At 37.2% G+C, this 25,362-nt stretch overlaps 1 protein-coding gene across 5 annotated transcripts in view; it reads right to left on the reverse strand.

Annotated features, from left to right (window-relative positions):
- The window catches only part of MLLT10 (MLLT10 histone lysine methyltransferase DOT1L cofactor), a 127,227-nt gene that overhangs the window by 42,880 nt on the left and 58,985 nt on the right, over positions 1-25,362 (reverse strand). For all 5 annotated transcript variants that reach the window (XM_071560185.1, XM_071560182.1, XM_071560183.1 and 2 more), the window contains 3 exons: positions 22,709-22,804; positions 14,867-15,122; positions 12,299-12,865 (listed from right to left, as the gene is read on the reverse strand). In XM_071560185.1, coding sequence (XP_071416286.1) covers positions 12,299-12,865; positions 14,867-15,122; positions 22,709-22,804 — 919 coding nt within the window. The remainder of the gene's footprint in view (positions 1-12,298; positions 12,866-14,866; positions 15,123-22,708; positions 22,805-25,362) is intronic.

Here is a 25,362-nt window from a genome sequence, read left to right on the forward strand (position 1 = left end):
CTTTGTGATAAATGAACCTCTGAAAAAGATTCTAATATAACTTACCATTATGTATGGCATTCATCAACTCTGAGAAAGCTTTTGAGTTAGGAGAAAAAGGGCTTCACGTTAAGATCATGTTTAACAGACACACAAAAGAATATATGTATAGACAGGAATTTCAGTGAACAATAATATACCTGAATACATCTTTCTTGTATTAGAGCTCTGATCATTTACAGTAGCTCAAACTGTAAAATGGATTTATTTCTATCCACTATAATTTTTTACTTATACTTCTTTTATCGGTGTTGGTTAGATTTTAATGTCAAGTATAAGAACATTCCAGTACACATCAATTAGCTGCATTCTAAAGCTGCTATTACAAACAAAAATTCAAATAGTTTTCAGAGGCAATCAATGCTCCAACAAAAGACTGATTTTAATTTCATCGTCTGCAACAAATTTAGACACTCAAATGGAAGTTGCCTTGATAATTTTAATCACAAGGCATCTGTTTTTCTTCACTGATAGACTGAGACAAAATCAATCAAGAAGTTTAACAGAAAATGGCTGTGTCTGCTGGACCTGAGAGAGCTCAGTTCAAGAACAACTCAGACATGTGGAGAGAAAGAATGTCCAACTAGTGGTACACCAAAGGAGATGCTCACATAAACTTTCTTTCCTTCAAGGGTTGGGGTTTTTAGAGAGTATTGATCTCTGATCCTGAATTGCTGGAACACACTTGTATCCCCTACTGAGCAAACGGGAAGTCTCTCATGCAGCCTCCACAGCACCCCAACACTTCAATGCCCAGCTGTGGAGTGATGGCAGCAACACAGATACCAACCCTCTTCCACTTACACCACCGGTTTGTTCCTGCTCAGGATAATGACCTCACGACTACAGAATTATTTTAGTTTCAGTTTACCAGGTCACTCTTTCACACTACAGAGCCCTCAGCTTACACATCTGGTTTGACAAGATAAAGGATTTTACAGGTGAGCGTGGCAAGGAGCTCTGTCGTACTTCCATGGGTGGATTTTATACCTGCATCAGCCTCTGGGGTCTGCCTGTAATAGCTGTTCATGCTCCAAAAGGGTGACTGCCTTGAATGCTTTAATACTTACTCTCACCAAAATTGGAAGCTACCAAAAATTGCTGTCATAACTAATTCTTTAACTGCCAAGCTACTCTGTATATCAGGATTTAAAAGAAATAAAAAAAGGCACCTCAAACTTCTGTCATTGATACTCAATTAGAAAAGTAGTTCAGAGGTAATTTAAAAAAAGCCTTGACTTTTACCTACTGACTTAAATAACTAGCCAAAGGTACTCCAATGGAAAAACTTTTAAAATTTGGAAAATTTTAATTAAAGCATTAGCTACAAAGTCTGTACTGTAAAAAATACAAACATTAATGTTGGGCATTTTTTTTCATTTTGTGGTAAAGAAAAAGAACTCACAACATAGAACATCCTGGATGAATCTTGACGAAAGTGCATTAATCTGATAAAAGTGAAACTGGTAATTCTAATTAACGTTCTCAACAGTTTTCAGAGAACTAACAAAATGTACAAAATTACACTTACAAGCAAAACTATTACTTTAGAAGGAAAAAGTATTACTAAAATGCACAGTTACTATGGCTGGAATCACATCCATTATACTGTTTGGACAAGTTCTGTCTTAGGTGCAGAGAACACAATACAACTGTGGTCTGGCACCCTTAAAGGCAGAATCGTTGCACCCACACCTACTCCCCACAGTCTTTCTTTGATTGTATCAGTTTGTTCCAGTTATGCTCAATTTTTGCGCACAAGAAAAGCAGCCATTTTGATCCACCATCACTTCCAATATTAAGGAAAGTCCCTTTCAAATTTAAGGAGTCATCAGGCAGGTTTGAAGGGAGGCTGAGGGGGGAGGAGTGGTAACTCAGCCCGAGATTCCTGAAGCTACTACCTTTTGCTTTTGTTTCTTTAGAACTACCACACAGGAGCTACCATTAGCCCAAGCAATCCCAACACAGTGACCATCACTCCAGCTGTATGAGAAAGTTTTGAAGCACAATAAACTAGACATGCCACAATGCAAAATGTACTACGACAATACACACACTTCGTAGGCAAATCAGGAGGAGATCTTGCTAAAGAGCTTACAAACCTGGCCAGCAGACCGAGACAGCAACATGGGGTTAAAACAGCACCTGTCTGGCAACTCAGCAACACAAATAAAAACAAAGCAGGGGAAACAAACTGCTGCAGCACCACTTCCAACTGGGAAAATGTCTTTTTAACACTGATGGTATACACAGTCCTTAAGACAAAAGTGACAATTCTAGGACACATGAATTACACTTTGATCGTCTGCTACTGTGCAAAAGAACTTTTTGCAATGCCCATACAATGGAAGAAATATGTGAGCAAAGGATTCACAACTTCGATTCTTACTTTCACAGTCACTTTCTGGAATCCTAAGTTTTCCAATAGGGAGTAAAAAGCTATCATGCAATGATGAAAAAAAGGACAAATATAGTATTTTAAACTATCAGAACAAAGAACAAAACTATAAGCATAACTATAACACTTTAAAAATTCATGTTGCACCATGTTTTATCATGTTTCACATACTATCTGCATCTCTTAAAAGAGGATATAGTAGCACTAAAAGAGATCTGGAAGAGTTAGGAAGGATATAGTATGAATGAAAAAAAGATACACTAAGCTATCTAGGTCTAAAAAGAATAATGGGGGAAATTACAGACTTTAATCCGTTAGAAATACTCTGAAAATGCTGAACACTTAATCAATATTCACTGTATTTAGAGTATCAAAACATGATCAGCAACAGTTGCAGAACACGTACGTCCTTTTACAATGCATAAAGATATGAAACTTACTTCTCATGTTTCAGGTATTGACAGCATAAATTATTACACAAATTCATGGAAAAGACCAATTAATGGAAAAGACTGATTGCTGCAGATCTCCAGCCTTGAGAGATGTGCAAAGAATCCTAGTAAGAAAACATCCCGTTTTAACTTAATGCCTTTAAAACAAACTCTTCGAACACAGACCTCATCCAGTTACACGAGGAAGGGCCAACACTAGATCAGTCCTCCTTGTGACTGATGGAGCTAATTCTAGACTCTCCCTCCAGCCTCAGCACAGAACAGAAGGAGGACTGTTCCCCTACCACTATTCCCTTCCACACTCCATAAATTAGTAGAAGGTCGATGAAAAAGGTGTTTTATTCTGAAAGAAAAAAAGAGCTGCTGTCTTGGTTCCTGGTGTAACTGCCTCTATTGGCAGCTGCCTCCTTCCTGACTTTCCTAAGCTCAAGTACCCACCCAGCCACCTAGTTTTCTCCTACAATGCACAGCCAAGCTATTGAACTCCAACATTCTGAAGTGTCAAGAAAGGTTAGGGGCAGTGAAGGGTAACCATATATATGCCAAAAAACTACATGCTGTAATAGCTGGACTTCACATTCATTGTTTTCCTTTATTTTCCATCTCTCCTGCTGTACGCACTTTCCTCTCTGTCTTGGCTGAAACCTTCCTTTCTTTATCCAATTCTTGTAGTAGCTGCTACTGCTTTACTTGTATTGATGCTTACAGCTCATTCATTTCAATTAGTTTCCAAATATCTCAGAACTGACTGTGCAGTAATGCCTACATCCAAGTCGCCATCCTTGGCTGTTCATTACTTGTTTTTAAGGGAATTGGTTATGCATACAAGAACTGAAGATCAATTCTAAGCTTACCGTTACTTCCACAACAAAGAAAGGCCTATGACTTTGCACCTTCGAAGTGTTTCATTTGCTGTAAACCAACCACTAAATCCCTCAGATCAGATGTTTGTCCATGACAGCTACCACTCTTTAAGGTAGCGAGGCAAGTATACAAACAACAAAACCAAAAAAAGCAAAATAAAACAGACAAAAAAACCTCTTCAGCAACCTGAATTTGAGATTCTTATGTGAAAGCTACCTGTATTGACAGCTTTGGAGCTGCTTTTTCATTTGTTTAGGAGAATGGAGCTTTGGGCGCAGGAGGAGGGTCTGTTTCTTTGGTGTTTGGGGGGCTGTTTGTTTGGGTTTTTTGTTTTGGTCAGAGGGTTGTTTATTTGTTTCTTTAATTTACTTGGGACTTCCAGTCATTCTTACTAGGAAATCCTTCTCATAAATGTTCAAAACAAATGAACAGTCGAAAACATAAATGAAACCAAGCCAAGTACAACGGATCTTGCAGGATTACTCACACACAAGCCCCAGTTGCATATTCATGTTCTTCAGTTGTTACCAGCTTCCATCAGTCTCTTCTTCCAGTCTTTTTCAGTTACTTAGTTTAATGAGAACCCTCTTCAGAAACTTTTTTACCACTTCATGTAATTCTCCCTCACAAGAACATATGCAGCAAACCAGATCACTGTCGAAATTAAGTTTTCGTGCTGCTCTCCTTATGGCCTTCTCACAGACACCTCACCTATCTACCAGATCCAACACTGAAAGATGAAGACTTCTGTTTCCAAGTCGAATAAAAATTATAGAAAGAACAATATGAAGTAAGGAGTTTGCACTAAACTAGGTGTTAAATCCCAGTTTAGTTCAAATGGACAAAAAAATTGCTTTAAATTCAGATCAGATAAACAACTTTTCAACAATATAAAATAGTTTATTTCACTTACTGTTTTCCTGTATTACCACCACAAAAGTCCTGATAAGAACTGTCCTGCTAAGTATTTTGACAGCACAATTAGTATACAGCACACTTGTATATTGAGCTCTTACAACACTTTTTCAGGTATGCCTAATGCTCCTGAAAGAGAGGTTTATTTGAGTAACCTTCTGGAAATACAGTCTTAGCTTCTCTGTGCTAATGTTCTGTGTTTTATTTCTGCTGGGGAGATTTACTAAAAATGAGCTCACATTCAGGTGTATTAACATGAAGATCTTGCAGGTACAGGTTAATGTTTGTACAGTGTCAGGTAGTGTCATACAGTGAAAAAGCACTTAGGTACATTTAGTCTACATCCAAACACACATTGGATTCCACAGTTTCCCTTTTCTAAAGTGTTTTCAATACAAATGCTATTGAAATCTTCAGTTGTACTTGTAGAGCTCTCCCAGTTGGTTCCTGTCATGTAAAGTGCAGCTGGATGTTCAGACTGTCATATGGAGCCCCCAGGGACCATCTGACACAAATACTTCACTGCTCAGCAAGAACTGCCAACGGGCACGTGGCACAGCCCTGCACCAAGTGGCACCACAGTACCTGCCCAGAGCCTCAGGGAGCTGCTGTTCTTAGTACCATCACAGCCATATAACCTATTTGAGGACATAAAACAAATTACTAAGAAGGAATCACAAAGAAATGTGGACTTGAGAATCAGACACTTGGCCCTACTGTATGTTTTTAAAAGTCGCCTAGCTCCTATACATCAACAAATATCTGTCCAATATACGTCTTAATGGATTTCTCCTCAAGTGAAAAGTTCAATTATTTTAAGGTAACTAGTCTTTTTTATACAGCTACATTATTATGCTAGCATTTCTATTTCAATTTTTTGTTTTCTTTTTAAAACTTTACAAAGGAATATCAGGAATTATTACAATAATCAACAACAGCTTTAGACATCACAGCCTCTCCCCAAGTGTAATCCTCAAACAACCTTCAGTCAGTTTAACTTTTGGTACTGCAGTTCTTCACATCAAATAAATGGAAAATTTAAATGCAAAGTACACCTCCTTCTGATTTTAAAAACCTGACTGTAGTGCTGTCACCTTTGAGTGACAACAACAACAAAAAAAGAATTTCACCATATGAATTGGACAGCCTTCAGAGGGACAAAAATGCTTCAAGAACTATCAACACATACATATCACTTATTTTTCAGCTATATTTGAATTCTGAAAGACTTGAAAGTCTGTAAGATCTGAAAGTACAATTTCCAAGGAGGGGTAAAATCCCTACTGCTTCTTTTATAGTCACGCCTCTTCTCTACCCTCCCCCACACACACTTTTTAATGTTCCCATGTCACCTTTAACAGATTTTATGGAGTTAAAAGACTGATTGCTATCTCACATTTGACTTACAAAGAATGCCATACTCCAGTAATTGACTCCAGATGCTGAAAAATGTTCACACGCAAAAAGAAGAGTATTTTAATTTTAAAATATATATATAAAACCCTCTTCATTTGATACCATTTCAAGTCCTTTTTTTAAGTTAATTTAAAAGGAGATCCTAGGAACGAAACAGTTGCAAGTTAGCCAACTACATCTGTATCTCACTTTATTTTCCATGCAGCAATAGAATTCCACCTAAGGAATATTTCCTTGATGCTCAGAAAAGGGGTACACCTCTACAGCAAATACCAAGTTCTGCAACAAAGACATCTGATAGGACAGAAATCTTAATTGCTCCAAGTGCCTCCTTGTTCCCCTGCTCTATTTTAAATTCTAAGTGTTAGCTTTATAATAAGAGTTAAAGAACTAACATAATGTAAGCACAAAACTGGAAGTTCCAGTATCTCTTCTCTTTCTGCCTTTTTTTATTTTTAATATAATACCACATACTTTTACTCCATGTGTCTGCAAAGACTGTTTTAATAAGTCTCTGATCAAAATTAATCTATTAACTATAGTTAATGCAAGGGTTTGCTGACTTCCTGTCATTACAGGTGTTGATTTAAAATGTCATGCTGTATCAATTGAAATGCAGACATTTACTATGCCACTTTTATTTATAAATAATTAATAGCATTTTTTAAATTGGAAATAAAATAAAATCAGTTCAATAAGTTATTTTCCATAACTCACAACAACCAACATTAATCATTACATTTTTGTATCTCTTAACATCTTTCTTCTGTCAGACACATCCTAATTCAGTAACATTAACTACTCGTCAGTTTCTTAAAATTTCAGAAGTTTTAAAGACTTACTGAAATTTAACCCTGACAGTCCAAAAACATGGAAATACAGTGTGTTCATCATCAGGAAATGTCAATACTTCCAGCTGTAACTGCTGATACCAACTGGTTTATAATACAAGTAGCCAGTCCTTGCAGTGAAGCAAGGTGCAGGTAACATGGTCCACTTGGCCTCATTGGCCTATCAATAGGTAAAATAAATAAGTTTTTGTTATCAACATGGTACGTTGAGAACATTTTGTGTGTACGCATTGCAAATGTGCAGCAAATCCCTGCAAATCCCAACATCCCTGGAGGTTTTTAAATAGAGATTGGACGTGGCACTGAGTGCCATGATCTAGTAAATGGCCTGGAGTTGGACCAAGGGTTGGACTTGATGATCTCGGAGGTCTTTTCCAACTCAATCGATTCTATGGTTCTATTCTATGGTTTAGTTAAGAACACTGATGGAGGAGGATCCATCTCATGATAATGCTCATTTTTATAAGCTACTACCTCATGTGATTTTTCCCCTGTTACCTGATTAATGTCTCCTTGTTTCCTACACCAACAATCATCAATTTTAACATTTTAATCTTATACACCATTTACCAATCTCAACGCCACTTCTGCTGAGCCTCAAATATGAAGAATGAAATTCTCTGGACATTCTTTTTGTCTTGTGTGTTTTCTACATCATTTGCTTAGTTCTAAAAGGCCATTAATATCTATTAATAACAATTTATTCTTTGTATTCTATCTCCCCTGAAATATGAACTGGCTTTTAACACAGCAAGACTTCTCCTGCTTTGGTGAATTTAGCAGATGAATGTAATAGCACAAACTGCTTCAGAATAATTTCTTCTAAACTCTTTCAGTAGATGTAGCTACTAAGCCAAACTTTAACTATCGCATCACAAAGATTTAACTTAAGTACTGAGGGACTATCAGTATTCAGTGAGAATGATTTCAAGTTCCTCTCCCAATTTCAAAGTGTTCTCTTACATCACGGGCGTGATAACGAGCTTAACAGTACAATGATCTTGCACAGTAACACTTGTAACACTTGACAAAGGTTTCATCACTGCTTGAATCAGGTAAGAAAGAATCACAAAATACATGGAACTAAGCTGAAGCACTTGGCAAACTTGTATCTAAAGCTGAGATGTGGCTGCACAAGACATGAGACCAACTTAGGAGGGGCCTGTGCCCGAAAAACATTAATGGTTTCTCAGAGGTTGAACTATTGCTATATTAAAGTACAACACTGAGTTCAGATGTGTCCTTTATTGCAAAAACTATCTAGTACTACCAACGAGAGCACACGGAAGACTGGTTAAAGGCAGACTATTTATGATGCAGACAGAAAAATGCAGGAAGACAAATGGTAAGTTTGCCTCAACTGGGACAAAGGAATTCCAGAAGATGTGCACAGCAGCAATGGGCTAACCATTGTGAGGCCCAGTTTGTAATTTAAACTTCTCTAGTCTTTGTAAAGAAAAAAATACTTTATAAGATTTTTTAGGGTTTACAGTAAGTGCATAAAATACATTATACAAAAATTAAAATATTGAAGCAAATGATGCCTTGAAGTACTCGGCTACTGACGCTGATACCATACAATTTGTTGGGCACTTGAAATCAGGAGCAGAACTGGGAAAGGCAGAGAAGTGCTTGAAGCACCCTAACACTTCCAGCAGCAAGTACCCATGGCTGAACTCGAAGCTACTGCGTAAGAACTTTATCTACCATGAAACAGAAATTTCAGTTGACATCTGATACTGGATTGCTTTCCATTTTACCTTGCTACATTATTCCACAGAAGTCACAAAGTACTGTAAGCGACACAGAATGTTCTTTTCCCTATTGCTGTGAGAGAAGAGTTCTCAGGAAGTTCTTCATGCACTGGAGCACACTCCAAATAAAGCGGGGCAAGAGCCTACACAAACTGCTTGACAGAAAAATACAGAACATATGAAAGTCGTTTATCATAACTGGGTTTTTTCCCTTCCCACCACTTTATTACCTTCTGCACTCCTGGTGAAATAAAGTACAAGTGTGGTAAAAGAACATGTGATCCTGGAATCTGCTACTGGGACAAGCTACTACTCATCTCTTCTAAGCCCTGAGCTAAGGTTTTGTTCTTTAACCAATGCTGTAGTGAAAAGAAAAAAAATTAGAAGCTTTCAGAAGAAGGAATCAATGCTTTACAATACTACACACCAGAAATCTTTAAGTACTATTCCCTAGAAGGATGCTGAGAACACAACCACTGCAACTCAGAAAGTTAAATAGCTCTTTAAAATTGCAGAGTTCAGATGAACTCACCCTTCCTCCCTCCACCCCTCCTGGCCCCATGAAAATACTCAGATCCTGAAATCACTCCAAAGACCAGCCCCATCTGGGCTGAACTGGTATCAGCTTTATATGAACTCCCACTAACAACAGACTTGCGTCTTCTTAGACAATAACCTTACAGTGCTTGTGAATTCCCAACAGAAAGATAAGTATGGTTTGTAAATTAGCTGTTATGAGCTAAAGAAGCTTTTTTATTTTAAACAGGAAGATATGTACCAGCAAAATGTCGATTTACTACAAAAATTCGTTATCCCCCCTACCAACTAAATCTTACCAAATCTTATTTCAGTGTTTTCTACCAGGTTATAAATACATTTCAGAAAAAACTTTAAGGAGCACAAAGACCGAACATTTAGGTGATCAAAATCTGAACACAGACCAGTTTCATGGCAGCTGTAATACAAACTGTGTGTGTGTTGCAGTAGCTTTGAATTACACGTCTTTATACTGTTCATGGCACATCCCTGTTCTTATTACACAGGAAAGCAGAAGTCCTGTGGACTGGACAAAAGTTTGGAGAGGACAAATATTTTCACTAAATGAGCTGAATATACTTATTCTGAATACTGAATACTTATGGAAGACATTTAATTATGTATAAATAGCACATGATGAACCTGCATTACCTTGTAAAATAAGCTGTCCTTCATATTTCCTCCAATTTGAACATTAACTATGAACACAATTATCATACATCTGTGAGGTCCTGTTTTTCGTAATTTAAATGGATCTCAACAAGTACTCTAAAGAAAACTGAAAAGGAATGGTAGCTTCAGATAGTTGCAGTTAGGAAGATTATTGAAATAAAAAAGAGGAGAAGATTCTTGACAAAGTGCCACAAAAGCTTTGTTTAGTACAGTCTAGCTCATTCCTGATTCTGCTTTGAAGTAACAAGACAATTTCAAGTAAGAGGCAGTAAAAACTTTTTGACTTAAGGACCCTGCATTTTCTCTTACTACATTTACATGCACAAAAGCTTATCTGGGAGTTTGGGTCATATAATTTAGACTTACTTGTCAGATTTTGTTACTGAACAATGTAGACACATTTCAAAGAGAAACATCCACATATCACACCTGAGAAATGTATGGGTTTGATAATGCTGATAACACTAACATGCCCTACCCCACTGTAAGGCAGTTGCAAATGCACTGCTAAACAAGAAGCTTATGGATGAAGTGAGGAAAGCAGCACTACAACCACAGGAAAAGGGGGAAATAAGTGAGAAGAGCACATTAAAACAGTATGTTCTGATTCAAGCAGAAATTTCTGGATGAATTTAGAGCTCATGCTCAAAGACACCCCATCTGGTTTTGTATCTTTGGGTTTTCTTGTTTTTATTGAGGTGATACTGTTTGTTTGTTTTTCATTCCTATTCTTTGGCAGCTTCAGAAAACACCAGAGTTTCAGAGGACAGGTTTAACACTGGCTACCAAGAATCTAAGTATGCTTAACAGAAGCGAAATTATAGGGTGAATATCATGATAAAAGTAATAAAACCTACCCAGTATTTCCAACCATGTATTTCAAAACATTTTACAAAGGGAGTTTAACATTATCACTGTCATTTTATAGATGGAAGAGTGAGATCTAATAAAGCAGACAGACAGGCAAGAACGGATCTGGCCAGGGAAAGGCCTGTTCAAGGAGCTGACAAGAGCAAAATATTCAGACAAAGGGCCAAACACGGGTCATTCACTTCAAACCAAGACCTTGTACCTCTACTGTTACCCCAACTACAACTATACACAATCCACCTCAAAGAGATTACAAAGGATTAAGAAATATTACTATAATATATATTACTATAATAATCAGAACACTGATCTAAGCCTGCTAGATAGTCTCTGTTCATAACAGATATGAGGTGAACTTGTTCTTAAAATTGTATTTTAAACAAAAAGATAAACAGTGTGCTCTCAGTTCTGTCACATACCACTTCTCTCTGCTGATTTCAATACAGGAAAAATATTTTTAATATAGTTGCCATTGTTATTGCGTAATAAAATAATAATTTTACCCATAATAAAAATCATCATTTGCCTATATTTAAGAGATTTAAAACCATGTGGGTGTGAGATCAAGTTATTAAGTACCTGCCCTGTTCTAAAAGAAATACAAAGGTTTTAGTTTCTTGATGAACATATATTTTAAAAGTATCTCTTGCTTATACAGTGGAAATATACAATATAAAAAGCAGAAAACTCTGCCCACAAGCAAATATTCAAGTTCCACTTGTCTTTTCTACCATAATAGAAAAACTAAGCAAAAATCCTGCTACAACAAGAAAAAGGATTAAGTTTCAAAGGTCAGGTAGTTTGTTACTTTTATCTGAACACAAAATCTTTGAGAGAAACTTCAGAGCAACAAAGAGTTTGGTAGATACAGTGTCCTACTAGGCCATTCCACACACATTTACTGGGAACAGAAAACCTCTCACAGCCCCAGATGCACAGAACACTTAGAACAGAGGAAGAACAAACCAGCCAACTTGAATTGCTAAAAAGCACACAAGAATATGAGAATGTCATCCAGCTGCACAGGGGTCCAGATTCAGAATACACTTTTGCATGTTTAAACTGGTAATTCTCCATATAGACATTTTGATTTTTAGTGAAGCTAAATTGGGAAAAAACAATTGAGGGGCATTCTCAGCACAGCTGATATGCCTGAGGACCAATTTTGTTTTCTCTGTGTAACAACAACATACAGACAACACAGTCTGTATTAACTGTCACTTACTTTTAGCCAAACTTGCCACATGTAATTTCCAAAGAACTTATTTTCATGCAACTTACTCTCCCTCTACAGCCTCAAAACCTGCACTTCTATACCCTACAGGCCAATACATGGTCAATCTACCACAGCCAACCACAGCACAGTGGCACCTACACATGGAACAAAACTTACTCTTCCAACAGTCTCATTCTAATTTTTACCTTTTCCCCCAATGTGACTTACATGATAATTTAAATGATACTCAGAATTACAAATAAAACAACAAAAACGTAGTTCGAGGTAAGAAAACAAATCTAACAAATGCTTACCTGAACCCACTGGGGATGAACCAACACTAAGACTTTGTAAACTTCCATTCCTGAGCAAAGTTGGAGATTTTTGAAGACCAGAGCTTGTCACACTTCCTGCAGCGGATGCCACAGATGAAGTAGGGGAAGCAGAAGAAACTGAAAGATGGGAAAGACTTTCTTGACTTTTATTTCCTTTGGGTCTCCCAGGCCCATGTTTACTTTGCTTATTTCCTTTCCGTTTCTTCTCAGTTACAGTTTCTTCTTCTATTCCAGAAGTCTGTGCTCGTTTGTATGCTGTAGAAGTAAGGCTTGAATTACCTATGTCTCCAGGTGAGCTTTCAAAGTTTTTAGATTGGGAAACAGCTGATGATGAAGGGAGACCAATCAAGGAAGTGAAACAATTGACACCCCCCTCTTGACTCCCAGGCTCTCCTTTATGTACATCTTTGGTTGAGGAAGCCTGCTGAGAATGTGTGAAACTGTCACTTCGTAGATCTGTGTCTGTGAAACTCAAAAAATCTTGGGGAGACTGAACTGAACTTCCAGAAGATGACTTGATGCTCCCAGGAGTGCCCAAAAAGCTTCCTAAAAAAAAAAAGTTGATGAAAACTAATGGAAAATATTACTATCTTAGAATACAAAACTTTAAAGTGTAAGGACTTCATGAAAAGCATTACCAAGAGCGAAAGAGTTTATTTTTTAAATAATGCATTGGTCCTCCTGCTGATCTTCACTCTGCTGGAGCTGATTCTCAGATCACTCTCTGAGATTCAGATTTTAATTTGGAACATAAATAAGGTGAAAACAAATAAAAGGAGAGTAAAAACTTTGCTACTTAGGCAACTTTGATATCCATGGTGTTTTGAAGCCACAACAACAAACAAATACTTGATGCAGGTCAGAGCAGGTTTTTTAAAACATGTACATACATATGTAAAAAGAAGGCTGATAGAAACGTGCTGTGATCACATCTACACTATGTCTGAGATTTTCCTTACCCTTCTGCCCAAAATCCAGGGCCTGGCACACACCAAGGAACAACAATTGCACTTAATTTACCCTGGCTGAGGAGGTGTCCACAGAAGAGGTATTTTTCAAAAGCAGGAGAAAACTTGTGTATAAAATTGATGTTTTAACACTTCTTTAGCACTGTCACAGAACTGCAAACATCTTTTGTGTAACAGAATTACACTGCTTCTGTAGTATTTGGAATGCAGTCATTTCATCACTGTGTTAGTGCATGCAAGGCAGAAAATGGAGCACTGTTGTGAAATACAAACATCTACTTGCACTGAAATTCAGTAATTCTATATGAGTGGGTGTATGTGCACACTGCTTTGCAGAACTCAGACTGATGACAACTATCCCATCAAGACAGTATTTCAAAATACAACATTAGGTATAAAAACCCATGTCCTTTAAAAATCAGTGGTTTGTCATTAGTATTCCATTATATATTGTTAAGAATTTCATTTAAAATACAATTTATATTAAAACAGCAATTTAAGAAAAAATCATTAAAATATCATGGCTTTGTATTTTAAATATGTTACACCAATTTCACTTAATGCAGCCTTAAAGACAATACTTGCACATAGTAAAGATGTATTTTGCCATTTGCAGTGAACAAGGTTTTTCTTTATATGATGAATTACAGAAGACAATTTTCAAGGTTTTGAGAATTTAAATGAAAAAACACTTCCATTTCTTTCCAGTAAAAAGGCCTGAAATACTGAGGGAGTTCTAGACAAATTTACAAGTGTTCACTGAATAAATAAACTCAAAAGAAAAGCAACATCACAAACCATAAAGGACAGTCACCTACTACACACCACAGTGAAAACTATTGAAAAACAACCACTTTATAGAAGGTCAGATTTGTTGTGTTTGAAAATAATATTTTTTATTAGTTAAGGAATAAAAAATTTTTATATTTTTTAATGTTTCTTCACCTCTGACAAAGATGCTATAATAAAATTTGCTTTTTAGAAGTGTCAATAGTGTATGTGCTGTTCTAGCAGGTTCATGAAGTAAAAAATTTTGTACTACCTAAGGCAAATAATCCATATATGCTTGTCACATCGTCATCTATTGCTTATATATGTCAATAACAACAAAAAAATTAAGTAAAAAAGTCTTTCACTTTGAAGAAAATGGTGTATTTTAAATATCTGCAGCTTGAAAAATTATTTAGAAGCCACCACATCCTATATGTTAGGTAATTCAGTTTCATTTTAGTGTGCACGGACGACAAAACATTACTCTCCCAAAAGGCTAAGAAAGACCTCTAGGCCCAATTTGACGTTAAAGTTTACCCCAGACTAACTTTCTGGCATATAAAGACACTTCTGTTTTTAGCAGATAAGGCGAATACCTCAACAGTCTGAACAAAAGCAGCAGTTTTGCCCTTTGAGATGCACGACCTTCCTTTTCATGTTATGACAACAAACTTTCTGGCCTGAAAAAAGCTGATTTTTTACCAAAGTGAAATAATATTCTCCTTACTAAGGATAAAATATGAACTACTTTTCAAGTTTTAAACAGGCAACATTTCTAATTCATGCCATTACAGCACACAGTCAGTACCTTGCTGAAAAGGGCTGGCTGCAGTCACAGTTGCTCCTGGATTCCTTCCAGCAGCAGGCTTTCTTCCCCTCTGACCTGAGCTGTGACCTGCAGATTTCTTCCCTTTGCTCTCTGACCCTCTAGCCTCTGAAGAATCTTTTCCACTTGAAATGTGTGTAGGAACTTCCTGGAAATTTGCATTTGTAAATCGAGCTGTGGTATCTTCCAGCCGCTTCAAGGAGCCTGACATGGAGTTGTTGCTAGTGCTTGTGTACGTCTGGCATTTTGATAAGAGAGAAGAAATAAAAGAAACAGGTCACATAAAAACTCTGCAACAAAAGCATTGTTTAAAAGACTCCATTCTTTCAAACAAGCTTAGAAGAGTTCAAACACTAACGTAACTGAAAACAGCAGGAATTACAGAAATTGAACTGCGAAGATTCTCAGCAAACAACTGAAGTGCATAAAACTTCATTTTGTGGGGAAAAAAAAGCATGGAAGTAATGGCTTTGGTTGAAATTTTTACTTCACTGCATTAATCTCATATCTATGGTTACAGTCTTTATAGTCTATCTAAATAGGATATTGTTATTTTATGCTTAGAATTAAAAATTAAAAACTAAATTTCAGTGCTCTTCCGAACATAAAATTTTTATACAGCTTTATCAAACTTGAAATGTTCCATCAGTAGTGGAACTGTTAAAGGCTTCAGAACCTTGCACTTCTGTGACTTGATAGTCTCAACACCAAACCAAAATCAACTCCAACAAGCCCAACTGCCCCTTATGTCTTCCCTTCCCATCCCCACACCAGGATTCCCCGCCATCTGATCTGTCCCATTCATTCAGTTCCTTAAGTATCATCAAGTAAAGAAGACACATGAGATCCACTCAGCCAAGACACACCTACTTCAATCCTGCTGACAGGAAGGAAAAGGAAAATACACTCTTGAGCTCTCACTGCAAACTTCTTCCTCAACCCCCGCCCACCCCCAAGAATTCTGGCTCTTCTCCTCTCACATGCTCTTCACAGGGCTTTCAAAAATTTTATCTTTAGGTCCATTATTATTCTGTTAAATTTTGTCACAGTTGTACAGATTGGTGCACAACAGTCAAAAGAGATTCATAGAGTAATTAAGTGGGCAGGGAAGCTGCTTGCACAACATTAGGAAACCATACAAAGGAACAGAATTGTTCTCATGACTAAAAAAATGTAGAGTTGTGATAGCAGAATTTTAATAACACAAGAGAGAAAATTAAAGCAAAATCAGGAAAAAGGAAAAAATGTTCAACTGTTATTTACACTTAAATCACCTTATTAAATAGCTGTTTAAAGCTTCTTAAAAAATATGGCTCAAACCTAGAAGCTACTCATCTGTTCAAAATGAGCTTGCTTGGTTTTTAGTTCTTTACAGAACAGAATTTAAAACAGTATCTAAATTTATCTTCATTAAAGCCCACACAAACATGTGCCTCAATATTGAGCACATACACCTGTTTTCCCTTTCACAAGTGGGATGCTTGCTGAATTTAGGCCTACACCAAAACACTTCTTCATCTTTACAAACAGCTTTGTATACCAGCTATACAAAGTTTTCTACATTTTACTGAAACAGTTAAGACATTTACATAAACCTTCCTTTTCAGCTGCAAATGACAGAAGACAACTAAATATGTAAGCTCTGAGGAAGGCAAAAATTTCAATCTATTTGCATACCACTCTGTATGAATTACTATGAACTGCTGTAAAAATATATTACAGATTTTCTGAACATCAGTGAAGAAAAATCACTTTAAGTCTGTTACAGTACAATGTCAAAAATAACTCAAATTCATATAATTACACTGGTGTTTCTAATGAAGACAGAGTCAACTCCAAGGTAAGTTTAGCAGTCAACTTTTTGAACTATTACAAAGACCACAAGTAGGCTCAATTTTCCAGAATCTGGTATGCCACTGAGTTAAGAATGATTCAAACTTGGGCCATTTGAAACAAAAAGTTTCCAGACTTGCAAAAACCCAAACCAAAAGTCAAGCTTTTTCTATGATCCAATATTCCTTCTCTTATGAAAAACCTTCCTAGACTAATTCATATCTCCTATCAACTCATTTAGATATTAATTGCAAGGATAATGCCCTACAGGTATCAACATAGTTTACTGCTATCTAGTACCTCTTCCCCCTTTCTGCAGGGTTTTTAAAATATTTATTTATTTTAAAGCGAAATAAAGAGTTTAACAGCTGTACAGACTGGCCAGGGTTAGGCAGTGAAAAGCAGGCATTACATTGCAAATAGTGTGTGGAGATTTGGTTTGACTGCAAGTCTGAATTCTGCTCTTGGCAGATTTTGAAGAACATGCAGGCACATCACAGTTCTGGCTTTTTTTGCTCCAACAGTTATTTGTGTTTCTGGAGGTGTTGTAAAGTGTACTGCAATCTGCACACTTACTCAGAGTATCTCGAACACTAATATGATGCAATACACCCTAAGCTAAGCAAAATTCCTATCATTTGGTTGGTTGAGTTGTGGGGTTTTCCCCACAAACTATATTCCTTACTTTAAGGAATTAATTGCAACAAAGTGCCCTAAACCAGATACACTTACATCAACTGCTTTGAGAATCCACAAGGCATGCAGTACAATCTAAGGTAAAACTTCAGCACAAACTTTAGATTATTAAACTACTTCATACAATAACCTTCCCACCACTAAATAATTTGCTTTCCAAAATGGTAAGTTCTAATGGCAAAGACCTAATAAAAGTGTTTCAGAAAAACACTATTATACCATGGCCAAGTTACACTGTTCAGTTGGTTTGGGTTTTGTTGAAGTCAGGAGAGCAAGAATCTGAGGATAGAAGCAGAACACCTTTGGCTATTTACTGAATGGTCTCAGCCTCTGGTGCCCCCTCTGAGTTTACAATGCTGCACCCTCCCAGCACATGCTTTTAAAATGGAATACACTCCTGAGGGCTGCCCCATTCACTGCTCACACTGCAGTCAGTCACTTTCATGCATTTCAATACAGACATCCCCCAGAAAGGAGATTCCAGAGATGCTGTCACCCAGTGCCATTCCTTGGTTTGTTTGGGAGGACTTGACTATTTCATGAATGTTAAACATATTTTAAAAAAACCCTCAGTATTTGCTACAGCAATTACCAACCTAACTCTGTGTGTATCAGGGTTCCTTTACGCTTCCCATAAACTGCTCTGCAGGGTTTTTTCCCAGAAAGCACTTTTACATTGCCCAGTTGGTGCACAGAGAGCTTCTGTCATTTTTACACTCTCCATACATCACCCTCTATGCCTGAAGAGTTATGCCATCCCCATCTGCAGCAGGTCTTAAAACTTGTGGGGAAAGCCTTAGATTTATGGTAAAGGCATAATAATCATTCTTGCTATACACAGTATGTTCCAAGGCTTGGGCAGCCTTAGCCCTAATACAGATGTAAAAGGCAGTACCCTTGCACAGAGATGGGAAGGACCATGGCAGGTAATCCTCCACAAAAATGCCAGATGGCAAGAGCAGAGTCCAAAACCAACACTGGGTTTTGCATGGCCAGGTTCTGGGAGCCCAGGGGAGGGGGGAAGGGGATGGTGCTACAGGGGTGGCTTCTGTGAGAAGGTGCCAGGAGCTTCCCCCACGTCCAACAGAGACAATGCCAGTCAGCTCCAAGACTGATGTGCCACTGGCCAAGGCTGAGCCACTCACAAATGGTGGTAATGCCTCTATGATAACACACTGAAAAAGAAAAAAAAGTTATTGGGCAGAAGCCGTTGCAGTCAGAGAAGAGCAGAATGAGAACATATGAGAGGAACAACTCTGCAGACACCCAAGTCTGTGGAGAAGGAAGGACAGGATGTGCTCCAGGCCATGAGGCAGCTGTGCCCCTACAGCCCATGTCAATGGGGCTACAGAGATCCACCTGTAGCCTGTGGAAGAGACCATTGCTGGAGCAGAGAGATGCCCAAAAAGGGCTGTGACCCTGTGGGAGGCCCATGCTGGAAGAGGGTCCTGGCAGGGACATGCTGACCTGTGGAGAGAGGAGCCCACGATGGAGCAGGTTTCCTGATGGGACTTGGGGACCCACATTGGAGCAGCCTGTGCCTGAAGGACTGCACCCTGTGAAAGAGTGACCCACAGTGCAGCAGTTCATGGAGAACTGTTGCCCATGGGATGGACTCAGGCTGGAGAAGTTTGAGGAGAACTGTCTCCTGTGGGAGGGACTCCATTCTGAAGCAGGAGAAGGATCCTTCTCCCTGAGCAGTGGCTGGAACAACCTGTGTTGAGCTGACCTTAACCCCCATTTGCATCTCACTGCACCACTGAGGAGGAGATAGAGCCTGAGAAAAAGGGAGGAGTGGGGGGAAGGTGTTTTTCATATTTATTCTCATTATCCTGCTCTGGTTTTGTTAGTAATAAATTCCATTAATATCCCCAAGATGAGTCTGCTTTGCCCATGATGGTAATCCCTGAATTATCCCTCCTGGTCCTTATCTCAGCCCATGAACCCTTTGTTGTTACATTTTCTCTCCCCTGTCCAGCTGCAGAGGGGAGTGACAGAGCGGCTTTGGTGGGTACTTTGTGTCCAGACAGGGTCAACCCACTGCAACCCACCTATCCCACAGCCCACAAACACCAACCTGCTGTAGGACAACAATGTTCAACTACATCAAACAGAGATTTCCCTACTCTTTTCATTCTCTTCTGTACCCCAGTGTGGTAGGATCTGAGCTCCTCCCTTGAGAACCAGGTTCAGCTGACAGTCAGGGTGAACTGAGGACAGTTATCATCATCATCTCTACTGTTACAGCTGAAATTTCATCAGCTGTACTTTCTGTTTGCAGTGTCTTTTGCTAGTTATTGACTGCAACTTGAATGCAGATACACGGGTATCTTTGCATACATCAATGTTTTGGAGGTTTTGTTTCAATTAGTAACATACACTACGCCAAAAAAAAAAAAGAGTGGGGCGGGGGGGAACTGTGTTTTTCTGGAGCTGTTAAACCACACACATTTTTTAACTCCTGATACAAGTCAAAGCTCAAAACATGAGACAGAAGTTCTTATCAGGAGTAAATACAGGGTTGATTGGCTCTTCTCAACCAAGAAGAAGGCTCGAAGAAAAGGCAGTAAGAGAATTAAAATTCCTAAGTTACACTAGTCCTTCTTAAAACATTCTATATTTATGTCCCAAAAGTGAAAAAAACTGCAAATACATTATCTGAAGAGTAGTCAGGAATTTCTTAATTCAAACTTTCTCAAACTTACCTGATTCAGCCCTAACAACATTTCCTGAGACATGACAGGGATGCACAAAAATGCCTTTCAAAATGGCATGGATTGGAACCTTGGTAAAATTTCTTGAAATTAAGTTCAGCAGAACAAACAGGCAATCCATATACAGCAATTCACACAACATAAATCCACAGGTACTCTGCAGCCTTACATGACTCTGTCTTCAGGAGCCACTCATCCAGGTACAAACATGCTTTAAGGCATCACCCACATAAATGACCATTACCATTATGTCACACAGGGTTTGACAACTTTAAAACGAAAAAATGAATTTCATTTCAAATTTCTGTTCCCCCCACAGGAGCACTATGGCAGCAGAAGTAATTATATACCATGATAAAGTAATGCATTCAATGCAAAGAGAGACTGCTGTGAAACAGACATCAAGTCCAAAACAATTCCAACAACCCTATGGAAAAGAACAAATAGAAGTAACACACTAGTACAATATTCTGAACCAAATATTCAGCTCAGAAGAAAACAAAGCCTGTTCCATTATTACAATTTCAAAAATTTGAGGAACACATTATGAGTTTGTAACCTAGAAAAGCAAACACATGCAAATGGTGTTGAAAGGACTTAGAAAAAAAATCAACTGAAGGAACTATCCAAAAAAAATCACTTCCCAATATCCCCTAGATACTTTTAAAAAAAAACATAATCACACTTATAACCTCAGTTAAAACACTGAACACCAATTTTCCTGATGATATGCAGCATTGTAAAAAGAAGGCAGTAAAAGAAGCAGGCAGTTTGGATGAAGAAAACCCACAGGATGCAAAAGGTTAAATAAGAAAACTAAAATGGTACATGTTGACATTTAAATTCCACAATTAATATTCTGTTTTAGTTTAATTCAGTTATAATTTACCTTATATAATTAGAGAGTTTTTGTTCACTTTAGCAACTTGCTTTAGCTTACCCATGTGACTAACCTTGTAATTAGGAAAAGGAGGACAAAGCAACCAGAAATAAGATGAGCAGAAAAACAGAATCCAACTGTGTCTTTGGCATTAAAAGCCCATTCTAATAGGCAGGATGCAAAAAATAATCAGTATTTCAATATATTTTCTTTAGCTTTTACAAAAATATACAGTAATATCACCTTTTGTAAAAACTTATTATGATGATTAGATAACCAAAGTACAAGAGGGATGTAATTCAAGAAAGATCAGATCATATATAGCATAAAACCTAAAACAAAGTTGTAAAGTTTATATAAGTTCTCACCCAAGAAGCCTCTTTTGCAGGCTATGAATTTTACAAGTTGTCTCAGACTTGAGAGGAATACATTTAGGGCAAATTAATAAAATGAAGTAACAAATCACATGGACTAATCAATACTACTCTAAGTGTTCCACGACTTAATTGTAATAAAAACTGTCACACTGATTGCAATCCCTAATTGCTCTTAAATCAAAACAACAAGCAACAAATTGACTCTACCTTTTCTTCTTTTTTTTAATAGTTATTGAGGGTTTCAGAAAACCATTGAATAGTTTCACTTGACACAACAGTGTCAAAGAGAATACAGTAGAACCAGAAATAAGATACTTAACAGCAGCGTGAGTCACAACAGGTTAACAGGTTCTTGACTTAATAATCTTACTACTGAGAATAAAGAATTATGCAAAGCACACTAAATATCTAACTTTCTTGGAGATTATTCTTGAAATTGATACCACTGGTTGAGGGAATACTTCCAGAGACTTAGAGAGAAAGTTGGTATTTCTTCACCCTGACAAGGTCTTAGTGTACCATAAGCAGACACCCATTTGTCGAATGCAATGGCTCAGCAACTAAACCATGTAGAGATAACACAACCTCAATACATCTGGTAAAACACAATCATCTGTGTGCTGATCCCTAATGAATTCAAACCATGACTCTCTGACACTGATGTCAAACATTTCCACAGCAATGGGATGTTTTCCAACTCTGAAATCTAAAAACCCATTTCTCCATAGTGTTGCCCACTCTGTAATGCCAACATTCATACCGTTTTCTCGGGGGATAGCAAAAGGGATTCTTGTCAAGTACAATGAGAATTGTCATTCTTTAACCCTGTATGTTCCCCTGCACTTAGGTATTTGCTAGTACATTACCAGGAAGAAAAGGTGACAGAACCTAATGGAGCAGACTGCTGAGCAGGCAATGGAATTACAAGTCCATGAAGCATGAGCTGTAATTGCATAATTACCAGTTTCATATGCTTACAGGTCAGTGTCAGCTTAGCACACAGAAGTAAATTTCAAAGGAAAGACTTTCTAAAACTTCTCAAATTATTAAATATAACTCAATTAAATAAAGTTTTCTGGAGTATTCGTAGCACCTGACTGGGGTCATTAAACTGCACATCATTTAAATACAAAACTCTCAGCCTTTCTCCATGTGGTAAGTCTCAAAGTATTTTAGGATTTTACATTATAAAATACCAACTGTGCTTGGTAATTACAGAACATATGCCATTATAAAGCTCCCATATATACAGTGGAATGATCACATCATGAAATTTCAACCTAAATAACTGAAATGGAAGAGGAGAAAAAATACATTGACTTACTTTTTCTGTAGTTACAGTAAGAGATGGAACCAAGGATGGTGAGGACTCCGACTGCTTCTTGTATTTTTGTTTGTGTTTATCTTTCTCTTTATATTTCTGGAAGTTATACAAGAGAATAAAAACTAAGTTCAGCTTCATCTTTAACGTAACTCATTTTACATAGCAACAAGAAAGCATTTAAGAGAGATTGTAATAATGCTATTTGGAAAACACATTTTGAAATTTTTATAATATAATTTTATAAAAGCAAATCAAGTATTTATATTTGCTTTCAAAGTACACAAACGGAAATTCTTCAATTACAGCCAGCATTTATGACTCCACTGGTGTTAATATCATCGATCTTTTCAATGATCAATTAAAGAAACCAGATTAAAAACTGAAACACGGCCTCTGCTTCAGAAACCTTCCTCCATTCTTCACCAAAGATTGCTGTCTTTCTGCATTTCTGCACCTGTACAGTACTTTTTGTTTGGATACTCATGTAAATTAATGCAAGGTTGTAGCTTTGGCTCCCCTACTGACATCTCCATGAGTAAGAATGCGAAATCTGATTCAGATTTCATTCCCAAAAAGGTGCATATATTTTACAGATTAAGTGAATATCTTCCATGGTAAACTGATCAAAGGGTCAAAACCTACATAAATTAAATGTGCTTTCTAAAAGAGCTGAGAATTTAACAGGGATTTTCTTAATTTTTATTTTTTAAACACAACATGAAGCATTGGCAGTGTGAATGAAATTGTGCAAACAGAGAGAAAATAACTCCTTAACCCAGAGCCTTTAGAGTATAAGAGAAGTCTTTCATACTGGTAGAAATCAATTCTTAGAGGATTACAGAATCAGACCCAAATTGCATTTGTTTAAACAGTTCAAATACTTTAAAAGAAAACCCCAGACTGACAAAACCAACATTTAAACTCAGAATAAAGGAGTTTTTACCAATTTAATCATAAACAAGTAATTTTTTTCCTTAGCATTATAATACAGTTTATTTAGACAGCCAGTATCAGAAGGTGCAGAGAAACCACAGGTGTGAGAGAAAGTTACTTACAAGCCACTGCCACTCAATATTTTGTTTCATTAACTATGTATTTGTGGAATTTTTGTGTACTAACACAGAACTCTGGAGAGCAGCACAATGTGTGGCTATTTCTTCAGAATGAGTGTTTCAACAGTTTGTTTTAAAAGTGCATATATATGCATTGACACACAGGGTTTAAAAATCTCCTTGAGCAGCTTGAAAACATAAGGAACACAAAATGTGTGAGCCTGAATAGCTATATGAAAATTCAGTAACTGTTTGGAATCTTAAAAATTAGCCATGCTGATCTTTCTCTATCAAAATTATATCCAGACTCTCAAAAGAAAACATAATTTGTTCAACAGTGACCACACAACCACTCTCACCAAGCACCAGGATAAGAGGAATTACAGTCACATCATATCCAGGTATGACCAAGTGTAAGTTTTCTATTCAGTCACAATGGAAGAAATATCAGAGAGTTATTTCATGGAATCAGCCTGAGAGCATAAGAGAATGGGTGCTCGAATTCTCTAATAAAGTAGAATCAGTTAATTGACAATCTAGACACAAAGCTGAAAGCAAATCACATTTATCTCTACTTTTATGAACTATAAATACCAGCTGACTGACTGAAGAGACCACCTAATCAGCCCAAATCCATTTCACTAAGCTTGTAACTGAATTTTTCCAGAAAGGAAATACAGTTTAACCAGGAAAGTTCATAAATAAAGTAACAAAGCTTTTGTCCCCGAAGTACCATGGAAAAATACACTTGCCGGAATACAATGTATAAAGTTCTTTTAGTTCTTGTACATTTCTTAAAACTCGAAGGTACAAGAGAACACTTTAAAAAGCTGACGGGGATTTTTTCCCCACTGTGTCAATACGGAGAGAAATACAGAGTTTCCCTTTCATAATCAAGTCTGCAGGTGTCATAATTGCAACAACATACAACATAAGGTAGGATTTAAATTTTTGAAGCCTCATATAGGCTTGTTGAAGGAGTTTTAGATCAGGGAGAGTGCTTTTGTTTTGTGTTTTTCTGCAGGGAAGAGTGTGGTTATTTCTTTTTAAACCTGGAAAATACCCATTTGAAAGAAAAAAAAAATAGAGAGTCCTTTCAATAATGTCTTACATGCAACAGTCCCAAAAGTGCTACCTAGACTACCAGAAAAAAAGAAAAAACAGAGTATCTACACTCAGACTGCCACGCTGTTCACCAAATCCAAGACTTTCACCAGTGCTTGTTACATGCTTAGATAAACCCAAGTAACAATTTCACTGAACACCAGACAAGCCTCAAGAACAGCCATGAAATGGCTGTGCTACTGCCTGAGTTTCTTTAGCTTTCTACTATGAAATTCAATCCCCATGAAGACCTGGTTTTATTTATAATCTTGGAGCCAAGGGGCCATGACTTTAATACACTTTAATATGAATCTTCACAACTATATCAATGAACAATAGGAAAACTTTTAAATGAGCAGGTTTTACAATCTTATCTGTTGACTTTACTTTCAGCTTTAATTTTGTCTAAAGGGCAAAGAAACATGAAATTCTGATCAAAGAAACAGTTAAGAGAACTTATTCTGCAATGTACAGAAACCATTTTGCCAGTAATATCAA

The sequence above is a fragment of the Pithys albifrons genome, chromosome 7 (genome assembly GCF_047495875.1).
Source record: "Pithys albifrons albifrons isolate INPA30051 chromosome 7, PitAlb_v1, whole genome shotgun sequence".
Taxonomy (NCBI): domain Eukaryota; kingdom Metazoa; phylum Chordata; class Aves; order Passeriformes; family Thamnophilidae; genus Pithys; species Pithys albifrons.